Raw genomic sequence first — 24,563 nt, forward strand, 5'->3', positions numbered from 1 at the left:
CATTTCTTCTTTAATCTCCATCAGAGCAGCCAAGATAGCAGCAGCACATCCACTTTATGCAGTTTAAGTCCACAGGCCAAAAGCGCACCCCAGTGATGCAAGCCTTTTGTGAGGTCTGTCTTGATTGAACGCTCTCTGCTGGACAGCACAATTAGGGCTAACAGCAACATGACTGACACTCCAACACAGCACAGAATACAAAGCATCTCGATCCCACGTGTGCAAGACAATTTACACTCACAGGCGTATAACACAGGACTACAAAAGCATGCGAGTGAGCCGTGCGCTCACAGCAGCACAAAGGAAACTGCAACAGCCATGAATTCATAACCGAGGCGTGTGATCCGACTTCCCGACGTATTTACAGACACAGCGGGTCTCAGGAGATGCATGCTACGTTCTGCACAAACAGCAGCAGATGTGAAGATGTGCTGCCTGACTTCCAGTGAAAGCGTTTGGAAAGGTGCTTTGAAATGAAATGCAGCGGTAAATTCTAGAAGAGCCTTCCGTTCTTCAGGCCAAGTAGCACGACTCCTTGCAAGACATTCTGCACGGCACCAGTACAGCAACTCACCAATCACCAACCAAGTAAAAATAAAACAGAGACAAAGGCAGAAAACAAAAATCAGCCCAGAATTCATCTTTTTCCACATTGATACAATTTATTACAAAACCTTCATGAAAATTAGTGTTATGGTTTATAAAAGGTTCGGTACATGCCATCACTCGGCTGGGAGCTGCTAACACTGCGATAGGGATACCTGCAAGCAATACTGAGGCCTGAAGACAACTTCCCAAAGGCAGCCACAGAAGTTTTGGGCATGCAAAGTGTTCATGGGATTTTAAGGCACAATGATTGAGAAAGGTCGGCTTCTTTACGTCACTGGAGAACCGTCAGTGTTCTGTATGTGTTCTCATACATCACACAAGTACAGACCACCAGAGATGAAGCTTGAAAAAGAACTGAAGCACAGAAAGTTATGAAAAACGGATACGATATAGAATGGCTTAAAATAGCAGTAGGAAGTTACGATGCCGTGCGAACAGTCACTGCCAGCAGGCCACAGGCTTTTAGCACTAATCACAACACGGTTCAGAACAATCTAGCAGACACATGAACTCCTTGCCCCAGCACAAGGCCTACTCCAAACAGCATGCTTCTCCATTGCTGTACCAAAGGCATAGGGAGGAGAATAAAAACACGTTTATAAGTATGAAGTGTTACCAAAAGATTCAAAAAAGATACAGGATAACTTGATTAACATCGAATATATAAAACAAGCAGTTTTACAACACGATCTTCAGACTCTGTGTTTGTTTTAACGCAGGTCTTGATCTGCAGAATCCGGCTTTCGCATGTAACGTTACCACTTGGTCAAAGACAAGAGAGCACCCGTCCACTTAGAGAAGTGTACGCTGCTGCAAACAGAAGCGGAAAACAAACAGCATTAGAAAAGACAAATTCTCAGCACTGCTGGTTTTGGCATCCTGATCCTGATCCCCTCCCAGCAAAGCAGCACAATCCAGGGAACGGAGCACTTTGGCTTCCCCCTCACAGGGACCTGCTCTACAGCTACCTCGGCTCAGTTAGATGATGACAGCGGCGATTTCTCCATGCAGTTTGGCCACAGATACTTGTCACAAACATCTAATAAGAGCACATACATGAGAATCTATTTTTAGGTACATACTTTCTTAAGTACTCACACTCCCTTTCGTCTGCAAGCATGCAGGAACTGTGCTGCGGCTCAGCTAAACAGTTCTGCACATGGAAAGCAACCTCCGTCAGCCTGTGATGTGCAGCATTACTTCTGACGCTAAGAACTGCATGTAAGATCCCTTACCATCTAAACAGGGCTAAAATAAGCAGCCAGCTTGACATTATGCACAAACAGAACATTATGCTCTCATGACACTGCTTAGGTAAAAAAGAAAAGCAAACGGATTGAAAGAAGGAACACTGACCTATCACTTCAAGAATGACTCCCAGTTTTGCATGTCTCAGTAGTTACTTGCCAACTGAAGAAAGCACAATTCCAGCTTTCCCTGAAAATCTGGTCCTGCTTACAAAAGCTGTGACAGATTTGGAACTTGGGAGGCACCTCCAGCTCCCCAGACTCCAAAGGAACTCTTTCCCAAGTGGGAAAAGTAGCTCAGCCTAAGCACCAGCTGGAGGGCAAAGAAGGGATGTGCAATGCAGGACAACACCTATGCAGGCTGCACCTGCAGAACACAGCTGGGATGAGGCTGAGGGAAAGCTGACATGTGGGGTCCTTTGCTCTTTGTGTACTGAACAGAACCCTCATGGTGGGAACAGCAGTTCCCTACCACTGCCAGCAGCAGGGCCATCACCTCACATGACCCAGCCCAACAAGCCAGCTGCACGGTGTTAAAGCTGGAGATCATGCACTGCTAACCACCTTGAGTATTCAAAGACAAAATCAACTTCTTGTGCTACACTGTTACTTCAAATATGGAAGGTAAACTATTTTTCTGCCATTGCCTGCATAGCTCTGAACTGTTACAAGACACATCCAAAAGAGATGGTAACCAGGGTCTCAGTCACAGACTAAAGCTTCCAATACAAACCAAGGCTCTGGTTATAAGCAACAGCGTGCACTGATGTTAGCAGCAGCAGCATGATATCCATCTGGTATGTTCACAAAACATAACTGAGCACAGTGTCTCAGCATTTCCAGTGTGGATTTGTTTCACTGTTTTCTCCCTCGTCTCCTCATGAGACAGTATTTTATGACACATGAGGTTAATATTGCTCTATACAGATTTTTATATCCATTTTTATACACTAATGTGTGAGACTCCCCCATACTTTCCGAGTGTGTTTGCATTAAAAGCCTCCATCTGTAGCAAGGATTCTCACCATTATCTAATAGACAACACAGTTCTGCAGCGTGCTGCTGGTGTGCTCAGTGAGTACCCCAACGAGCACCACGCACATCCAGACCACCAAGAATCCTGCACTGGAAAGGCTCAGGAAGGAATGGGTTTGCCTCCCCTCAGCTGCTTCAAAGAACACACACCAAGGTGCTCTGCATTGTACTGATCTGCCTCTACAGCTCTGAATTCCCAAGGAGAAAAATGCATTTTATAGCATTTAACATGTTCTTACTGACCTAAATTATCTTTCTTCAGATAGCACCCATTTTGTGTTTTATGTAGCTACAGCCCTTTCACTTCACAATTGTTAGCAAGAACTTGGAGATGCTGAGTCTCCCCACGAGGCTTTGCTTCATAGCTAATTCCCAGAGCATTTGCAAACTTTGTTACAACTCCTGAAAGGACTAATCTGTAAGTACTGGGTAACATCAGTGCCCTGTTGTTAGCTAGCTTTGATTCATGCCCTTACAACCCCAATATTTGGGGTTACAGCTGAACTTCAGTCATTCTCTGTTGATTGCTGTGCTGCAGGTTTGTGCCATTTCCTCTTGCTGCTCCATGGCAGCACCTTATATTTTCCCATCATAAATGTCACCAGCCAACTACACACAGCTCCAGAACGGGCTTTTGAACTGCTTTCCAGCATTTACCAGTCTATTACATGTGCTAATAGGCCTCATGTCCATTGAGTCATATATACATAGACACATACCAGGCTCCAAGCTCCAGAATGATTACAAATGTTCCTCTGAAAATAGTTACATCAAAGTCTACTCTCTAAGGGAAACCACGATTTGTGCTAGTCCATCAACGCAGGGTTTGTTGAACAACTCCAAAACAAAGAGCTGAAAAGAGCCGGAGAATGACAGCACTCTTCTAATCCAGTTTCTAGCTGGAGAAACAGCCACTGGCAGTGCCAGGCGGTTGTTCCAAATACTACAAGTTTGCCAAAGCATCGCATTCTCAAGGCTTTCAATTTCAGCTGCCAAAAACTACAACATGATCTGTACTTCCTCCAATGACATTTCTCATCAGATCAATTCAGCATTCAGCAGCATCATTTTAGAAGGCTGGTTGCTATGACAACGCTTTGTGTTTTTCTGTTCAATGATGTCAATTCACTGGTAGAACAAATAGCTTGTTTGGTGCCTTTATCAAAAATCAGATCAGCGTCAGTCGGCTCAGAAAGCTTTAACACTCCTGGAAATCATGAGCGTACTAAAAGAGCTAATATGCGATAGATACCCCAAAATGCCTTTTTTCCCTTTGTGCATTTCCGTAACCAAAACTACGTTTCCACTTGGCAGTTTATTTTCCACAGACTGACTGCTGTTACTGTGTCCCAGTTTGACCCTGAAGCTACTTGTAAGATAGAGAACTCAGATTTGGAAAAACAAGAGGAAAACAGATTGCAAAGAGTGATGCTTTCAGAAGCCCCAAAAGCAAAGGAAAATGCTCGCAGTAAACTGTCCCTTCACTCTTTCCCAAAGTCTTCAAAGATGCTCTTAATTCAGAGCATGCCATATTGGGTACTGCCAGAAGCTGTGAAACGCACAGAACCTGGTGCACTGCTGGCTACCTGTACTATGAATGCTGCGTCCTATCAGTGCTCAGATGCTGACCTCTCAGACATCCTGCACTCTGCAGGTGACAATTACAGACAAATCAATTAGATTTAGGGAGATTTTTTTTCACTTACCGAGCATCAGTTTAAGAGATGCCATGTGATTAAGCATGATTTGCAAGCTGCAGAAAGAACTGCGCTAGCTTGCAACAAGGAATAATAATTCACACTACGTGAGGTTTCCCCTATCAAATAGCTATTTTGACAAGAGGCCAGAGTCCGGCCATGTGATAGAGCCAGCATGAAACCTTGGGACCTTCACTTTAGGCTAAAGAATTTAACAGGCTGAATAATTACCAGCTCCTGCCTGAGGAAATGAGAGCTTTGTGCCAGGCCCTGCTATCACATATGCTGCATGGTTAGCCACAAATTAACCTCAGTGTTTAGATTTCCAGCTCAGGGAATACGTATCTCAGTATGGAGGTTGGAAGACAAGATGTGAAGATTTCTCTACCTGCAAGACTTGGAATTGTACCACGAAACCTGAGCTTGAACTGCTGCTTTTCCTTAACTACTTCACCCGAAGATTACAGTGCACATAACAGTAAAACCACCAATTTCTCCTTAAACAGGAGCCCAGTGAGTAAAGTTTATTTCTTAGGAGATTGTTTTTTTAAATATATAAACAGGAAGACTGAGAGTTCAAATAAAGGCAACAAAAATCTCCTTATTTTAGGCTTGGAATGTTGGCAGCTGCCACAAGGTCATGAGGGATAATATAATCCATTTTATTCAAGCTTTACATTCCAGGAGACCAGCAATCAAAACTGGAGTATTAAACTGCAGCATTAAGCAACAAGACTCCGCACATCCTTCTGGTTTTTAATCTTGCATTAAATATATATATATATATATATATATGCCAAAGAACTGGAGAAACTGCGTATTTCTGAAGACAGGGTGAATATTTGCTATAGGAACCATTGGTCCTTTCCTCATTCTGATCCCACTTAATAGATCATATCTAACATCAGGTATTCAGTACACTTCACCCGTTTGTCTAAAATTTCACTTGGTTTAAATTCAGAAGTCTTCACACCCCCAAATACTCTACTTTCATTTATATAGAGACAAACTAATTTTCTGAACAGCTTTTTGCTTGCAAAACCAACGTCAGTTGATCCAAAAATAAGGCACTGAGCATTTGCGAATCTTAAAGACAGATGGGAAAGTCGTGTTTGCATCATTTTTCTTAATGTACCAGAACAGCACTCTGTTTTACTACAAGTACTGTAAAGGCATGTCCTAAGTGCGGAACTGGCAACAATCACTTTGAGAGCCTGATGTAAGAGGAGTAAACAAGTCAGAAAAGTCATACCTGATGCACCCAGCTATTAAGTATCTTAGTCATCTCCAGGCTTCATCCTCATCTGGGCTTGCATCTGTGCAATCATCTCCTGCATGCGGCGCAGCTGGAAGAGAAACACTTACATGTTTAGGACCATCTCTCAGCTTCAACACAAAAACTCCAGAATCCAGGAAACTGACACTGTTTTCTTCCATGGCAGAAAGCAGATCCTATTCGCCTCCTTATAAACCAGACACGTTTAACTCATTCACAGAATACAGAAAAACTGCACTTTTCCCAACCCAGATTCTTTAAAGCATTGCATACAGCTTTCCCAAGAGACAAGTAAGGATACTTACAATGAGATTCAATTAATAAAACACAAATCTTTTGAAGCAAGCTATGTTTGCAGATCAGTGAATTAACATCTACTTTAGGATAAAGAAAAAACATTCTAGTTAGAGAATGACTGATTTATATTCTGGAGGGAAAAAAAGAACAAAACTCTTCAACTAAAAACGTACTGCTGTGTTTCAACAATTATGCTGTATCTTCCTCTATATTAGCTACTAAGACACTACTTACTTTATTACATTCAACCCCGAAGAATCAGCACTGAATGTGCATGCAGAGCATGCAGTGCTGTGCTGCTCCCTGCCTAGAACCGGCAAAGAGCAGCTACAGGTGCCTGTGTCACTTTTCCTTGCCTAGCTTCAGATACAGATTTGGGAGAGTAAGAAACAGAAGTGCATGCACTGCAGTGCAGCCAGAGGCAGCAGAGCTGGCCTAAAATTAGCTGCCTTATATACTGGGACACATCTCTCACTGCAGCAGAACAGGGCTCAGCAAAGGCTAATTCATGCTCCTGTGTCTGCAACGTAGATACACGCTGACAAAAGCGCTCAGAGGGGATCACACAGCTTCTAACAGCTCTCCCAGGACAGGACAGAAACCACAGATGAACAGCTCTGCTTTACCGAGAGGGTTTCATCCCAAACAATTTGCCCACAATGCAGACGAGTACTTCTCCTGAATAAACAGGGTGCTCAGCAGCCAAAAAGAAGTAATATTAAATATATGTCTAAATCTGAGGAACTTCGTTTCTTGTTTTCATGTAATCACAGACTTAACGCTTTCCTGGAAATATTCCCTCTTAAAGCTTTGAAAGGATTTTGTTATGAAACATTTTCAGAGTAAGAAGGAAAAATAATAAGTATTGCACAACACTACAGACCGTCCTAAGTTTGAGTCCATCTACACCACAGTGCCAGAACCATCTGCAGCACAGCACGTTCATGGTAAGGAATGTGGTCGTCTTTTCTCTTATTTTCACTCCAGCTCAGAAAAATGGATCATCCATCACTTGAAGACAACCAAAAAGCACCACCAAAGTGAGCAACACACCCAAGATGACAAATTAGCAATTCTGCATTGTGAACCAGGGACCACATGCTTCGGCATACTAAAAAATCATTGTAAAGTGATGCTCTGATAACGATGCTCCTGGCACTGACCCAGGCACTCATTCCTTCCAAGGTTATATAAACCTTACAGAGCTGTAAATAGAACAGGCACCGTTACTGATGGGAATGCAAAGCAGGAGGGGAAATGGATATTTGTTTTCCCTGCAAAGGCTGTGGAATGCAAGCCCATTTCCTCTGTGCTTCTCTCCTCCCTAGATTTTTCCCACTCTGAACCATAGGGATGATATGGAGATGAAGGGATTTCATACCAGCTTATCTACAGAAGATTCAGCAAAGCTTCTTGATCTCTTAGGGACAATAGAACGCAGAACATAAAAATCTGTTTGTTTTTTCAAGTTCTAACCTAATCCTCTGCAACTTCAGCAGCAGTTATTCAGAGATGATGAGTCCCAGAGGGAACTTTCACAGACCATCTGTCATGAAATTCAAGACTTCACCTATTTAACCATAATACATAAAAGCTACGTTACATCCATACATATAGATATTATATATAGCACCGCACAGAGTCAGAATTGATCAGACCACCATGAGGAGCTTACCATACCAACAGCTTCCAACAAGAACAGTTACAGCAGAATGTTTTCAGGTGTAAATCTAGACAAATAGTTCTAGAACACTTAAATTTCTACCTAACCACTAGGGCAGAAATACACATAATTGGTTGTATTTTTACTATTATTACTTTAATATCTTATTCCAAATCACTGCAGAGAGAGAGAAAGACCTTTTAAGACATGCATTCCTCCATTTACGAACTTGAATCAAAGTTGAAATGGCTAAAATAAGGATAAACAGAAAAAGCCGCTGCCTGCCAACTGGCGGAAAGCACTTCCACCACGCAACAAGTCCGAAGTACTGGCAGTGAACTACTTACACTGCAATCCTAGGCTGACAATCTCTGAATCTTAAGAATTTTAGCATAAAACTCTCAGGATGAAAGGTTTAGCAATAACTTGAAAGCAGAGTAAGGAAACAAAGATTGAAAAGTTGGGTGATGTTTAAGAAAATTTATAGATTTTGCTGCATGTCAGAAGTAAGATAAAGAAACCCACATACAACCTACTATCCACAGCATACAAATATAATACTTTGCATAGGCAACTTGTATGCAGGTTGACATACAATTGATTAAATTACTCCCGTCTTACACACTGTCTGCAGCAGCTGATGCAGAACCCTGGAAGTGGAGCCTGGCAGATATGTTTAAAGAACAATGGGTGTAGAAGATCTCTTACCTCAGCCTCCTTCTGCTGAAGGATTCTGTCCTTGTCTACAACTTCCTCTTCAACAGGTCTGTCGAACAACAGAACACACTGATGATATAAGATACTGAAAAAGTCTCCAAGAACAGCTTCGAGGCTCATATTTCAGCTACTGTAACAACACAAGTCTGCATGCTTTCTCATAGTGGAAATAGAGACATTTTTTAAACACATTTGTGTTGTTTCTGTAAAATGCCATCTTCTACTCATTCCTAGGCTCTGGTTATCCTCTCTCTCTAATTTTCCTCCTCTGTTTCTTGAAGTATAATTTCTTCATTGCTACAAGGATCTTTTTGCTGCAAGATGCCCTCTACCACCCATGGTACAAAATCATCCATGAAAGCAATTGTGGAATTGCTGCTTAAGCTATTTCTTCACCTGTTTAAGATCTGAACACTTGGATGAGTACTTAGAGAACAAGATGGGGAGAAGAATACTGTCAAGACAGATGCAGTGAGAGTAGTTGTGGACTTAAATTTGCCAACAGATACTTACTTGCCAGTTCTCTTCAGCCTCTCTGAACGGAAGTTCTCGTAGTGCAAATCTTGGGTCACCTCCTGCAGGTCCTGCATGTGAGTGCTACAACATACAAAGCGTTTCTGAGTGCTTCATCCTTTTTGTCAAAGGGAATATAAAACCCAAAGACAAAAAAGTTCTTAATTTATATAATGGATGCATTCAGTAGAAGGACAGTTTTTATAGACCAAATCAGCCATCAGTTCACACATTACTTTAAAGGAGTTGTTTGTATGAGTCTGCAGTGTTAGAACCTTGTGAAGACTCGCTCAAAAAGAGTTAATTCCTGAAGTGGTTTTTTGTTTTTCGGGTTTTTTTGTGTGTTTTTTTTGTTTGTTTGTTTTTGTTTTTTTACACTTAAAGGTCATTAACTACAATTTGGAACTGAAAGCTGGGTGGAGCTGCTTGGCTCAGGTAACAGCTGGCATTGCCTAGCAGCTTTCAATTGCCCGAAGAAAGAAATGCTGCTGGAAACGATGACCAGCAGAGGGCAATCCCTGCTCAGCAGAGACTGAAACCAAAATCTCACAACAGAATTCAACTTACAACAGGAAGATAGCATAAGAAATTACTTAAAAGCCATCTACGCTTCCTGAGTGCTACCACTGAACAAAACTGTTCATCGCTGTTCATGCGATGGTCATTCCAGCAGTTACACCACCCGGAGATGCAATGATTTTAGCATTACTCACACCAACATCGTGCGCAATTTAAGGAAATCATTGTGCTCTGGGTTCTCAACTTCAACCACTCCCCAGGGATACAGACGGCCTCGGATTTTCTTCCCTTTCACCTCAATAAGTTGATTGGATCCAATAACAGCAAAGGGAATGCTAGCCTAATTGAGACAGAGCAAAACAAGTTATTGCGTTGGCTTTTGGTTGGGTGAGTGTGTTGGTTTCTTCCTTTGGGGGATGGTTTGTGGGGATTTTTTTTCCCTCTGCTCAGTTGTTTTTTCCTTTTAAGGACAGCACAAAGGTATGACAAGTAACAGACAGGAGACGGGGAAAAGAAATGCTGACAGGAGAACTTTAATAAAATCCTTCTACTTTCCTTCCAGAAAACCAACAAATTCTATGCTGAACAGTGCAACCTCTCCTTGCTGAAATCCAGTTTTGTTAGGATTGGTTTGTCCTAGCAGAAGCTCAAAAGGAAATGACACTTTGCTTTAGGAACGTTTGACTGCTGGTGAAACAATTTGGGCATAATTCGTCATCTGACATAACATCATGCATGGAAAACAGCCAACAGAAACATGCTTCAGATACAGACTAAAGTAGCTGGAGACAGAAATTTCAGATGTGTTCTTCGAGCATCTGTGGAAGTATCAGAGCAGTAACAGGAAGTGAGTTAATTAAAACCTTTATTACATACTCTAACAAGAGGAAAGTTGTTAATTAGAAGAGTAACTGCATATTCTCTTTCTGCTTGCATTTTAAAAGGCTTGTCAGGATGTCAGACAACAGACAGCAAACCACAGTTCTTGGTGAACAGTTACACTTAAAAAAGAAAAGAAAGTCATAATACTACATTTGGACCTCTGATGAAGCAAAGAATGGATTAAAAAGGGTTATAATTCAGAATCAACATCTTTTCCAAGAACAAAATTTGTATTTTCAATGCATATTATCAAGGCATTATTACCTTTAAGGATACAGTAGACCCAAACACTGCAGCAAAAGAGTAAATTAAGAGAGTGGAACTTGCCTTTAAGACTCTAGTTTGTTCTTTGAATTCCTCATCTTCATCAGAATCTGCATCAGGGAGCTGGTAAATCCTAATGCCATGTTCAGAAATCTCATCTAGAACCTGAGGAGTTTAAAAGAGGAAGGAAAATAAATTCTTATTCCATTGCAGAGTTATCATGTTAAGTATACAGCATATTTCTGTTCAGTGAGATAAAGATTCTAAACTCTTTCTGGATTTTAGCAGAGCTTTTGTTACCCTGTTTCTCAGTACCCTTCAACATTCAGCACATAGCTGGACATGTACACAACATGATGAGCAAACAAGAGGCTGGGCTCAAAGGGCTGCAGCAAACGGTGAGATATCGGTGGGCCAGTGACCAGCAGGATTCCCCAGGGCTCCATTTTAGGGTCAGCTCTCTTCGACAGCTCTTATAAAGGACCCGAATGCACGACACAAAAGCATAATAAAGAAGTTTGCAAATGATACTAAATTAGAAGAAGCTGTCGACTGCCTCAAGAGCAGAGAGGAACAAAGTTCCATGAGTGCCAGATCCTGCACATGGGACAGAGCAGCCCCACAGCAAGGGCTCTGGGAGTTCTGGTGGATGCCGTGTGCTCCAGTAGTCAGAAGGGCCAGCTGCACACAAAGAGCATCAGGTACAAGGCTGCTGGCCAAAAGAAGAATATGAAGAGGTAAAACCAATGAATCTGGAGATGGGATGCATCAGTTAAGCACCAAAAACAATGCAATCCATGCAAAAGTATTTGTTCAAAAAAAAATTAAGGCAGTCTTTGGTTTCTTGAATCAAGAAGACAAAAAGCTGGTGACCCACTTCAAATACAGAAAGGGATTCAAAGTCCATTAAGAGGTAAAAAGCCATAAACAGTTCTTTTTGTTGTCACCAATGTCTCTGACTAACAAAAAGCCCAACAGAGTATTCCTGCATGCATTCTTTTCCTATGGAACCCACTGCAGGGGTAAGCAGCTGGTTAGTTCTGGGCACGTGGCACTGTTCAGTCCCTTCAAACTGAAGGAAACTTTTCTATTGTCATACTATTAAAAATATTCATGTGGGAACAGCACCATCAACATCTCTCACCAAAGAAGAGCAGTAGTTTGAAGAGAACATTAGGAATGAATGCTGACATTCCACAATAACTCTCTTCCAAGTGGTAGAGGATATCTGAGCAGAAAAAGAAAGACAAACTGCAGCAACTCCTTACACGGGTATTCCCCAAAGGGCTGCAGCTGCGACCCGCAGCCGGCACAGGAGCAGCCAGCAGCACCACCACAACCAACCTGCGGGGGTTTCTTTCCTTCTTTTTTTAGGTAATCAGAAACATTCCTAGATGTCTGTGTAAGCTCTTGTGCCATCACGTGCCTGTAGGTGTTAAAACAAACAAGCACAATAACTTGATAGTACAATTAAAACTAGATTCCAGCTGCATGGGAGAGGTCTTAATGAACCTTCACGTTGGGTTCCCTGATCTTCTGTAGTGGTAGCAACCAATGGCTACAGTATAAAGAAAAGTTGTCCAACTGGACCTTGACTATTAAGCAGCTGTTGGAAATAAAACAATCCCTCACACCATCAGACGAGAAGTGAACTGCAGCTATTCCCATGACAGTGCTTTCCTGGCAGGTATATACACATCCCCCGCACTCGCACACGCGCCCAGAACAAAACAGGAGCCCACACCTAAGCAAAGAGAACTAATTTCTAGAGGAAAAAAAATACGGGAATAAGCGTTGCCAATAAGCTACATTGACTGCATTGCATTTAAATCAATAGATGTTATTCTTGCTTTGCGAAGTGAAAGATAACTGACTTATCACCAAACGATAAGAAAACATGGATAGGTGGGGCAGTGCTGCACTGCGATGCCTTTAAGTATCTGCATAAAACAAGAAAACACATTTAACGTGACTGAGATCTTAAAGATAAAACACAACTGAAACAATAACGGGAAAGCCAACAACAAGGGGTGCTAGAATAATATATTACAGCTGTTAAACCTAGTGCTTTCCTGAAAGGAAAAAGAATCGCAATAAAAACAAACTGTATTTCATGGTCCTAACAATGAAACAGCATTTTGCTTTTTCAAATCTCCATTTTATTGGCCTCAGAGGATTCTGTGTTCTTAAAGATTAGCCTTCCCATGGGAAATCAAAAATAAGTCCAAATATTAGTTCCCCTCTCATGAAGTCATTCTTTTGAGCAGGTTTCCTTAGCAGCCCTGCATGGCACAGCTTGTGAAACTGCCTTGCATTTCTTCCCACTCCAGAGGGACAGAAAATAACTTTGAATTCCAGAAAGACCAAACAGGAATTACTCCAAGCTGTGTTTCCTTTGCAAGCACCACAAACTGGTTCTTCTGCTTTGGACTAAGCAGCAAAACAAAAACAGTTTACTTTACACTGACGGCCAAAAAAAAAAGACTTCAATCTGCATCAGCAAAGGATTCTGATTCTTCCTCCTGATTAGAGGTTCCGTTAGCAGAGATGCTTTGAGTTAGAACAATATACAGCAGCCAGACTTTCAAAGCTTTGGAACCACATTATACATCTGACTTCGTATAAACTCAGTTTGCTGAGTGACCTCTGCCAGCAGAATAAAAATAATGAAGATTGCTTTCTGTTTCCCTCAGACTGAGCACAAATGCTGTTACTTCATTCTAGTCAGCCCATGTGTGAACTCTGCTCTGCATAAGCACAGACCGTTTTAAAGACTAATCAGTAAAAACTAACTTTGCACTAAAATGGAGGGAGGTAGGCATGGATAGCACAGAATACGGCCAAGAGAGGTTGCCTTTAAATTAATCTGTTCATCACAGCATGTAAATTGAGATTCACCGCCATATTCCACAATAAACACACATCGGAAGCCCTCAAATTAGTCACAGAACTACTAACTCCAATTTCTCATCAGGAAACACATTTGCCTGCATTACTGCCACTGCAACTCAAATCTTGTGCAAATAAAACACAAAAGCAAGCGTCAAACAATACATGCACTACATGTGTTGGACTCTAAGAGAGACCAGTGAGCAGCAAATAAAAGTAGCATAGAAGACAGACAAGATAATGATTGCATGCACTGAAATCTAATAAGAGTACGATCCTCCGCATTTCACCTAAGAACTACTTTAGTGAAAGGTAAGTGCAGTTAGAACCCATTTCATGTTCGGTTATTTTAGGCATTTGAACATTCAGCATTCTGAGTGGGTGATGCTGTTAAATATTCCTCCAGTGCTCCACTCAAATGTCTGCTTCAATTCTTTCAGCATCATTCTGCTACCAAGCGCTGAACCAGAAAATAAGTTCCTGTGAAAACTGAGCCTGAAACACGCTGCTGAAAGACCAGATATCGTTTTATAAGCAGCAGCTCCATGGACACTATTAGCATCAGAAGCAAATCTTTCACCAAGTCAGTATAACCACTGAGAAAAAGAAGCAATAAGGGCAGCATAAGCAGTCATATCTCTGCTGTGTCACTTCCCTAAGGTGCTCTTTCCATCTACCCATGATACAATTAATTTCCCCATAGCAAACGTTAGACCTACTCTTCTCTTCAGCCTCTCTCTCTCCTTCAGTGTCAGTGTGTCAGCCTTGGCGATCACAGGGACAATGTTGACTTTTCCATGAAGAGCCTTCATGAATTCTACATCTAATGGTTTCAGCCTGCCAACAAATGGACAAAAAAATGGAACAAGCTCCAGTGAATTGTGTCTGTTCTAGCTTTATACAAACCACGTCATGTATTATAAATGATTTTTTCAAGTATCTACATCAACAGTATGTCCAGAATAAACTAAGTCAGAGCACCTGCTTATCAGCCCTGTTATCTAAAGATTGAATTGAAATTAAAACTGTCACTATGAGATATATCCAGTATTATAAGCCCTTACGCTTCTAGGTGATAAACAACATAACACTGACTGCTTCAAAACAACATTAATCACCAAGATGGAACAAAAGCAGAGGAGAACGTTAGTCTCTGAAGACCATTTAATTGCATTGGCTAACTGACGGTAACTACGATTATTTTTCCTAGTTCAAGCAGTGAACAGACTCACAAACACAATCTAACACCCTAAAGTATAAGAGCTTTTTCTTACCCGTGCCCAAAGGGAGAGATGAAGTAAAAACAGCAGTGGACTCTATTGTCTATAATGTGGCGCCTGTTCAGCCCGCTCTCATCATGAAGGTATCTTTCAAACTGGTTGTCAATGTACTGGATGATCGTTTTGAAGCTGTTGTATGGCAGGGGGGAAGGAAGAGAATCATCACAATTTAGCTTTAAAGTAACAAAAGTGAACAATGCAAAGGTAAGAACAATTGGAGAAAGTCATGCTTTTGTTAAGATCTTCACTGTTAAAAAAGTCAGTGTTGCAGCATCGCATCTATTATTGACAGAAAGTATTTAGATAATACAAAAAGGAATTTTCAGAGCAGCCAATTGCCCATTTATGCCTACAGCTACTCTCAGTGTTGCTCTGACCACCTGGACAAAGAGTTCAAGAGCAAGTTCAAAGAAAAGCACTAAGTAACAGCAGCGTAAGCAACAGAGACAGGAACAGAGAACTGCCTGCTTTTTCTTCCTGGGGGCAGGGGCTGAGGATTTGCTTTTAAACCAGCTGACAAATGATATATCCTGGATATCCTCTTGCAACCCTGACCTGGAGCTAGGTTTCTATAGCTACCTATGGCAATCCTCGTATTCCAGTCCATTCGAATTAAATACAAACACATCTGAAAGTCACGCACCAAAGCATCACATGGCTTTGGCTATTTTTGTTACTTTACAGAATCCTTTTCTGTTGGCAAAAGAAAATAATTCCTACTTAGTTCAAAGCAAATTAAAATAAGCGCTGTGGAGGTAAAGAAACACCAAACATGGTTATAGAGATTAATCAGTTACAATGAGCGGTGGCTACAGAGAGAAAAGAAAACGCAATGCATTACTAAGAGGATTGTTTAAAGATATTCCAGAGCATGCAGACACCTGCAAACAACATCAATGTAAAAGGACACTTTATATTAAGCACCGCAGGAGAAGGGAAATGAACACGCTGATGCAGATAAGATTAGGCCAATGACTGCGCCATGAACATAACTTAAACTACGTGAGACAAAAAATAGGAGCAGAAAGCTTATGCTGCAAATTAGTATCTCAGTTGTGGGAAATTGAATATTTGGATGGAGAAATTAAGAAGAAAACAGAAGAGAAAGCAGAGAAGAAGAATTAATAATAAGGAAGACAAACACAGTATGTTGGCAAATACTGCGGCAGGCAGAGAAGTTGAAACCTGGGATGAGCTGCACTAATAAAGATGAAATAAACAAGCATGATGGAAGAGATCCTGGAGGGAATTTGCTTTCTCATTGCTGGGCTCACTCCTGGATTTAGGAGGAATATATTCTATGATGGAGTCACACACGCGTTTCTCTTTGCAAAATTTGCACTGTTTTAATTCATCCTACAGAAGACAACACAGCACTACGTGAATTTACTGTGACCTACGTGCTACTTAATATCTTCCTATCTAAATGTGTTGAAAAAGCACAATGTGTTTCATGTTCCTGTTGATCTTTAGACCCTTTTAGCTGGTGAAAGGTAACAAGGCTGAAGACACACAAATATTAGGACAGAAACCAAGCACAAACAATGGGAAAGCAACTATCACACACTTCTCTGGCATTGTAATCAGTTTACATGCAGTTTTCTAGTTATAACAGCCACAATTTTCCCTATGAATGTGGTGTTAGTGTCCTGTACCTCCTGACTTCCGGGAAACACCTGGCTTATACCACAGTGCTATCATTACTTAGGAGACAGCACATCCTGTATTGTAACAGCAACAACAGCCACTGCATTTAAGAAGCCCACTGGGGGAAAATGAACAATATTACCAAGCTGCCAAAACCCACAAAACGCAGCTTAACATAAACCAAAATGAAAATAAATACACAAGTTAGCAGCGGACAGAAAGCAGCATCGAAAAAGAGCCCAGTACACTGTAACAAGGATGAAATCAGGCAAATCACCACCAATTTCTAACAAGTCCAGCCATAAACTTCTATTTTTATTTTTTTATGGTTAACCCCAGTTAACATTCACCTTTTCTTACTGCCTGTTCAAATATCAAAGAAAATAACCTATTTCAGAGATTTATTACAATGCATTCACTAATCATGTGCTGCCCGATCCAAAGCTGCAATGCCTCCAATCCAGGCCATCCAACCAATACTCTCCTAACTACTACCAGCATTTCTGCTGTGACAGAGAATACATGACCCCTGGTTGCAACTCCCGTCCTTGAAAGTCAAACTCTGTTAAAAAACCTGCTCAGGAGAAAGCCATTTTGAAGCGGTGATGGTTATTGCTGCCTCCCAGAAGCTTCATGCCAGTTTCTTATTTATCCCTTCAAAAATCAGCCTCAGGAAGATCAATCAATCTGGAAAACATGCGGTCTGCATAAACTGCAGCTCTGGGAAAAAAGTTTTTACCAAATACAAACTGTGACCAGCACCATCTACTGGTTAACTGTAACTGCAGCAAGTGCTCCTGAACACAAAACTGAAGGTCCAGAACACAAACTTGCTGCTTCCCCTGGAGAGACAAGGAAGGAAGGCAGTCTCACAGTGTTAGTCACAGCTACAGTTTGAAACAATCTACCCATCCGTGTTCCTATGACATCCTGCAAAGAACAACAGACTGTCAGAGTGACAGGCCTCACAGCCCAGTCTAAGTCCTTACGCATGACATAAGAATACGTGTTTACAGATGGAAATCCAGAACTCAGTGATATTTTTTATTTTCCATTAGTAAGTACTACTTGTTCCCATAATGTATGTTCATGTTTAAGAACTGTCATGGAAAACAAAGCATAGAACACTAAGTTATCCTACTGAGTCTGAATCATCACAGAATGATTTCTATTTAGCAAGCCTCTAAAAAGAAAAGGGAAAAAATCTGAACACGTACGTCTCTAAGAAACATCTTAACAGAATAAACAAAGGGCATCAGAGCACAATCAGCAGGAAGAGCTCTGTGTAACACAATGCACGGGCGGCAGAGCTCCTCGCTCCAGCGGAAGGAAGCTCTGGTCAGCAGCGCACGAAATAAGCAAGGCCATGCCACTGTCCAGAAGGGCGTCCTGCTGGTACTCTAGAAGTGAGATGACTTTTCATTCAATAACACTGGAAAAGTGGAAGATAGAAAAACTACTAAGCAGGGCAGTATTTACATACATACCAGTCCTGGCTGTTAATGGCATCTCCATAGCCTGGTGTATCCACTACCGTTAAGCGCAGTTTCACTCCCCGCTCCTCTATCTCTACTGTAGAAGCTTCAATTTGAACCGTTCTCTCTATTTTCTCTAAAATAAAGGAACATTTTGACTGTTACTATTCTTACATTCCTATCAATGCTGCAGAAGCCCCTGAAAGAGAAAGCAATGAAGAAAACACACAGCTCTCACTATAACCTACACGACAGAATATTCTGAAGAAAATAATAGTCCAAATTCAACAAAGAACCACAGTGAACTCAGAAAATCAGATTTGTTAGTGATAATATGCAAAAAATAAAACAATACTAGGAAGCGTGCCAGATTCTTTGCCAAAAGGCATTTACACCTCTAATTAGGACTTCAGACTTCGCAGGTGAAAAACCAATAGAGGAAATGGGGAATAGAGTAAAACCACATTTAAGTGTTCTAACATCTAAAATATCTGCCATTTGGTTTTGCTCTGTAGGGTTGTTTTGTTGTTAGTTTTTTAAATAGAACCTGATGAATAAACAATAAATGCTGAGTTTTTCAAAGGAAATACAAATGAGAAAACGATGGCTTACAGACAAGCATTGGGAGAATTAAAATACAGTCCAGTGTTTGAAGAAAGGGTTTCAAGGGCGAAGCTACCATCAGGATGAGAACTGTGAGATTTGCTAGGCATGTATGTGCTGAAGGAACAGTGAAACCACATTTACCTGCAGCTCCAGGAATATAACGCTCCGGATAAAGATCAGTCAGAAACAGACTGTTAATTAAAGTCGATTTTCCCAAGCCAGACTCACCTGCAAACAAAATAATTGCTATTATTCAGCATATACACTTTTTATTCCAGGCTTTTTTAAGCACCTCCTCTTTCCCCAAGCCCACATAACAGAGGATCTGTCAGGATCCACCCAAGCTTTTGAGATAAAAACATCAAAGGTTCAGCCAAGCAGTTTTAAAACAAAGGAAAAGCAAACCTTTAGTGTTTTCATAAACGCTGCCTGAAAATGCAAAGCTTAGTGTTCCGAATTTTATAATAAAAGCTGAGAGGTCACCCAGCACGTTAACCATGTAGAACCAGAGGTAGGTAGCTGTATTTCATGGAAACGTATGAAATCGGGAGCTGCAGCTCTCCTGCTGCAAGTTTATTTGTCCCTGCTGGGACATTGATTGGACAGCACACGAACAAAGCAATACCACATTAGCTGTCAAGCTCTGCAGCCCTGTAGTCAGGCTATGAGCTAATAAAAAAATCCTAAGAAAATCATTCAAAATTCAGTGAGAAGTTCCATCAATCTAGAATTTCAAGTCATATAAATGTCATCCTACATCAAAGCAGTAAAGTTAAACCTGTAAATGGAATTGCTAAATCTGAATTACAAAGTTATCTTCCTTTTTTTCCTAACTTAAGGTATCAGAAGAGCCAGCATTCAGAAGTGGCCATGCTCCCCTTGTACTTGAATACCACTAAACTCACTCTATGTCAGTACAGCACAGCACATCACTTAAAATGGCTTTCCACCTAGAAGTCTTCCCATCAAAGACTCCTACAGGTGCTCATCCGCAGAACAAGCAAATCAAAAGTTTATTTATGATGCCAGATGGAGTCAGCACAGAACAATAGAAAGCAGAAGAACAGAACCACCGTTACAACAGAAAGACATCAGTGTGCATTCACATGTTCAGCTGTGGAAACCTGACAATAAGAAAGATTAGGCAACTATCCCTAACATCTGATGATGAGTCACGGCAGTGAGGATGTCCTGTTGGCACACAGTTATCGCCTTTAATCACTTCAGATATCCCCTCCTATGAAACATGACAAAATGGAGATTTAGCTAGACAGAACGGTTCAGTGCTTTTCTCTTCTGTATGCCCATAAATTGTTACCTAGGAAGACAGAGATGTCTGTGTGAATTATTTCATTTTGATGGTTACAATCAGGAACAAAAATTCTAAACAAGCGACTTACCAACCACCATCAGCGTGAATTCAAAGCCCTTCTTCACAGATTTCCGGTGGACCTGGTTTGGTAGATTAGCAAATCCCACATAGCCGGCTGAGTCCGAAAACTAACCAGAAAGAAACACTGAGTTCAAACCACAGCTGCCTTCAGAAGTTGGACAGATTCAAAACACAGAACTGGCTGTGCAGCCATCTCCTTACCTTCACTTTTTCACCCGACTGAGACATGTTTCGTCACTCCAAGTGCCAGACACTGAAAAATAAAATGCAGAGTATGTGATAGTTGATGTCATTTTTAACTTTGAAATGACTGACAGCATACAAACACCAGCTTTTATTCTGGTAGAATGAAACGTAGAAGAACAGCATTCTCTTTCATCCTGTTTTTACCCTTTTCATTTTTTCTCTTAACAGCTTACAAATTGCAGACACTATTTTATCAGTTGTCTAAAGAGCGCCTAAAGGTGACAACATGTGAGGATTATGGAGGCACATAAAAGTTCCCAGACACTGGGACTTGCGGGCTCTCTAAGTGAGGGCTACAACATTATTCTCAGGCACTCTGAAGCACTTTCCCCAAACATTAATGGGACGCTGCAGAACCACAGTGTTCAGCTCATCCACACTGGGCATGAAATCTGAACCTGATCTGAGGGACCCCCGTAAGTAACTGCAGCTCCTGACATCCAGAAGAGCTGAGTTTTGGCAAGCCTTTATCTCCTTCCTGAAGGATGTTAGCTGCAGTACAGATGAGTTACCACGGCAATGTGAGACCCTTTCAATTAGTGCTGCCACAGAGCCCTCGCAGGAGGTGAAGAAGTGGAAGGAGCACTTCGCAGTTCGCCTTGCTGACAGCACAGCCCTTGGCCTGGGAAGCAGGAAGTGACCTACACAGCACCTGTGTGCTCTGACAAATGCCTTCCTGTCAGGCAGCAGAGGCCATCCCAGCAGGATGCAGCACAGCTTCTGGCAGCGCCTGCTTGACAGTCAAACCCCGGCAGAGAAACACCAAGCTTTGGGCTGAAGGAAAAGCCTAAGTTAGCATCACTGCACTCTGAGTTTTAAAGGAAACGCATCTTCAACTTCCACACATTTAACTTGTCCTGGAACAGGCACTTTGAATCCCGACAGCTGTGCAGACACCAGGCACCATGCAGCAAGGACACTTTTCTCCTCCAACTGCTTTCCCCATAGTCCCATTCATTTGCTTGCTAACGAACGCCTAGTACATGTACTGCTGAGAAAACAGGGGGCCGCGATCCTATTCTCCTTCTGTCACCAATGCATTCCACAAAACACCCCCTGAACCACCCTTAAGAATACCCTTGAAAAAAACAAAACAGTTATTTCCTTTAGGCATTACATGAAGGCCCATTCAGGCCTCCAAACAACCAGTGGGGCACAGCCCTACAGACACAGCTGTGCTGCCACACAGCAGTTGCAGAGCGATGTGCAGCTCAGTGCTATCCTCCAAGCACAGTGTGTGACACCTGTGTGTGCTGCTGCTTATCGACAAAGGAGTTCTAAAGAATTCCTGTTGTACTCCAAACCTCCAGAATCTTCCGGGAAACCACCATCTGTTGCCCTGGGTGTTTTCCCCGAAAAAGAAGTTAGGTCACAACATCCTAGTTGTGAACAACACTTGCACTGAATATTAATCAACAAAGCTAAAAGTCAGGCATCTCTCTAGAGTCAGAATTGGCTTCCCAAACTTATAAGAAGATGAGAGAAATCTTACTTTCTTATTCTTTCTACCTTTCTATCCACAAGTATTTCCATGCAGCAGACTAGGACAGCTCCAGATTAACAAGAATTCAACGGTCATACATACCTAACATTCTTAGAGAGGAAAGAAAACCATGCTGTTCCTCAGCGCTTAAATGAGGCACTGCATCCAAGTGAATCACCAGTTAGTGAGTGAGCTCCGGCTCGTGTAACCCCTGTCGCTGCCCTCAGGAGGTTTTCCAGAAAATGGCTCAAACAAGTGAGTTCCTGGAGGGCTGTAGGAGCCTTCCTGAACCTGTGCAGAGCCACCACGGATCAGAGCCTTAGGATCAGCACAATGCTGCACGTTACATCGTCTCACAGCACCAACCGCCCGCAGCATTCACAGCTCTGCTCTCACACAAACTTGCTGTCACACCAGGCCGGGCCAGGCAGCAGTGAGGGCTGAAGGCCTGAACCCTGCCATGTCGCTGCTGGGCCAAGCAGCGATGTGACCTCGGGTGTTTGACAGCACTCCAGAGAGTTCTACGTTCAGGAAATCCTAATGCTTGATATTTCTCCAGTTCTCCATGATACATATGTATAGTAACCGTGGGAAAACAGAAGAAGTCACAGCCATTCTGCTCTCTTTTGATATTCAAAGGACCGTCCCAACTGTTATAAGAACAACATAACATGTACAAAGTATTTCAAAACGGAAGGCAGAGATAAGGTACAGTTGTATAACAAGTGCATTAGCAGCACCACTTTGGTTGCCAAGGCCTGCAGCCACATGTTAGCAGGGCTAGCAGGAAGGACTGCTAAGCTAGAGAATATCCAACAAATTCAACTTTTCAACGGTAGATATCATAGCAACAGTTCATTCTGGAGCTCAGTCAATTCCCCTCCTACATAATGTGCTGCTCAGCAGCCACAGGACTGGGTGGCACCACAGTGAGCCACAGCCAATGTGGGCATGGCAGCCTGCTGCACTCTGCAAGGAAATGGGACTGCAGTGAGAGAGAGAAAGGGAAGGAAAGTGGGTCATTTCCTGCGTTCCTGTCAGGATGCAAGCAGTGAGCTCTCAGGAACAGGTGGTCTGGGACTTTCTTAATGTTAAGCAGCACAAAGAAAACACTATGAAAAGTACCCAAGGAGCCTTCCCATACGTGGCTATGAACAAGACTCTAAAACAATGGCTCTGCGGTGATCTGAGCCATCCCTGAGCAGAACAGCCATCCCGATTCACTCAGTGAGTCACCTTTCTTCTCATCTGAGTTCATACACCTTTGGTTCTCTTGTAAAACTGTGCATTCAATCAAGCACAGCAGCACAGGAAGCGACGACCACATAAGCAGACGTCCAAGCACTGAAAATGGCTTTGACACCACCAGCATTCTGATGGCTCATTTCCAGCCACAAAACAGAAGAACAAGGACAGCTCCATGGTGCACAGAAGTTTCACATACTGTTATTTCTGATGCTGCGTTCATCCAATGACACACCATACAGGCTTGCTTTGCTACTGGGAAGGCAACGCTGTTCATCAAAGCCAATAATGCTTCTATGTTCTTACAAGCTCTACTGATCATAAGACAAGCAGCATAGTAACTTTCACACTAAAAATGCAGTGTGTTACACCTCTGTGACTTACCAGCATGCATATGCACAGCAGAGGGACGCAAGGAGTAAGCAAGTAAGAAGGAAGAATGGTGTATGAGCTCTGTTATCAATAGGAAATGGGCTGGAGAAAGTGAATGCAGCTACAGCTCTGATCCAAGGTGTTTTGTGTAGGGGTCAATAACAGCAGTAACACACTGCTGTGGACACCTCACTTTCTCATTGTTATTTCAGCAAACAGCATCACACAAAAGGCACAAAGGAGGCACCAGTACTGCTCACATTAAGGGTTTGTTTCAGCAGTTATGCGTTTCCTACACAAGCTGCTATTGGCAGCATTTCCCACAGTTACTGCACCAAAGAACAATACCGTAAATCAGTCCTGCACACACAAGGCTCCCTAAACAGTCAGCTCAGTGAACGACCACGGTACCAACGGGGTAACAGGCAGCCCTGCCTCACACCAAGCTCACCTGCAGCTGCTCACCTACGAGAAGCAAAACCGTGGGAATATGTGAAAAATGAACCCTTCACCTTTTGGTTAACACATAAACGGACAGTTCCGCATGAAGTCCCGCGGTACCACACCGTGAGGCACAGCCGCTCCAAGCTCGTGCCCCGGGAGCTGTGGCGCTGCGGGCCGGGACGGAGGGGTTCGGGCTGCCCAGCTGCAGGCCGCACTGCGGCGGTCACAACATCCGAACGACACCCAAGAAACGCAGACCGCCCGCCTGGCCTCCTTCCCGGCACGGCGCTACGCTCAGCACCGCGGACAGCCGGGAGCGCGCACGAAGCGGCACGGACACGGGGCAGGGCGGCAGGGAGCCTGAGGGTTAACCGGGCCCAGGCCGAGCGGCAGCCCGGAGTAGGCCCAGGCGCGCCGCTGGCGGGCCCGAGTTCCGAAGGGCTCAGGGCCGGGCCGAGCCCGCCGCGCCGCCCTGCCGACGGCCCCGAGCCGGCTACGGGCGCGGGCGGCGACCGACCGGGGCAGAAAGGCCCACCCGGCCCGGCTTACCTCAGCCCGCGGCCGCCGAAGCCGCGCTGACAGGCCTCGCCCCGCCGCCTCCACCCGCGCGGGCTTCTCGCATCCCACACGCCACTGCGGCCGGGCGCCTCCCTGCGTCCCCCGCGGCTCTATGGTTGCGGGGCGGGCAGAGCGCCCCCCGCGCTCGAGGGCCGGCCCGTGTCCGGCGGACCGCAGCTCCGAGCGGCCGTTGTCCTGCGTGCAGC

General features: G+C 43.1%; 1 protein-coding gene across 1 annotated transcript; it reads right to left on the reverse strand.

Moving 5' to 3' along the window:
- Nucleotides 1-636: 636 nt before the first annotated feature.
- LOC140259456 (septin-2) lies at nucleotides 637-24,488 on the reverse strand. Its single transcript, XM_072350801.1, has 13 exons — nucleotides 24,349-24,488; nucleotides 20,211-20,262; nucleotides 20,017-20,116; nucleotides 18,758-18,844; nucleotides 18,023-18,146; nucleotides 14,883-15,017; nucleotides 14,328-14,445; nucleotides 10,783-10,884; nucleotides 9,768-9,913; nucleotides 9,055-9,138; nucleotides 8,533-8,590; nucleotides 5,841-5,934; nucleotides 637-1,419 (listed from the first exon to the last, which is right to left on the reverse strand). The coding sequence occupies exons 2-12, from the start codon at nucleotides 20,235-20,237 to the stop codon at nucleotides 5,866-5,868; spliced, it is 1,050 nt and encodes a 349-aa protein (XP_072206902.1). The 5' UTR covers nucleotides 20,238-20,262; nucleotides 24,349-24,488; the 3' UTR covers nucleotides 637-1,419; nucleotides 5,841-5,865.
- Nucleotides 24,489-24,563: the final 75 nt, after the last annotated feature.

The sequence above is a fragment of the Excalfactoria chinensis genome, chromosome 16 (genome assembly GCF_039878825.1).
Source record: "Excalfactoria chinensis isolate bCotChi1 chromosome 16, bCotChi1.hap2, whole genome shotgun sequence".
NCBI classification, from domain to species: domain Eukaryota; kingdom Metazoa; phylum Chordata; class Aves; order Galliformes; family Phasianidae; genus Excalfactoria; species Excalfactoria chinensis.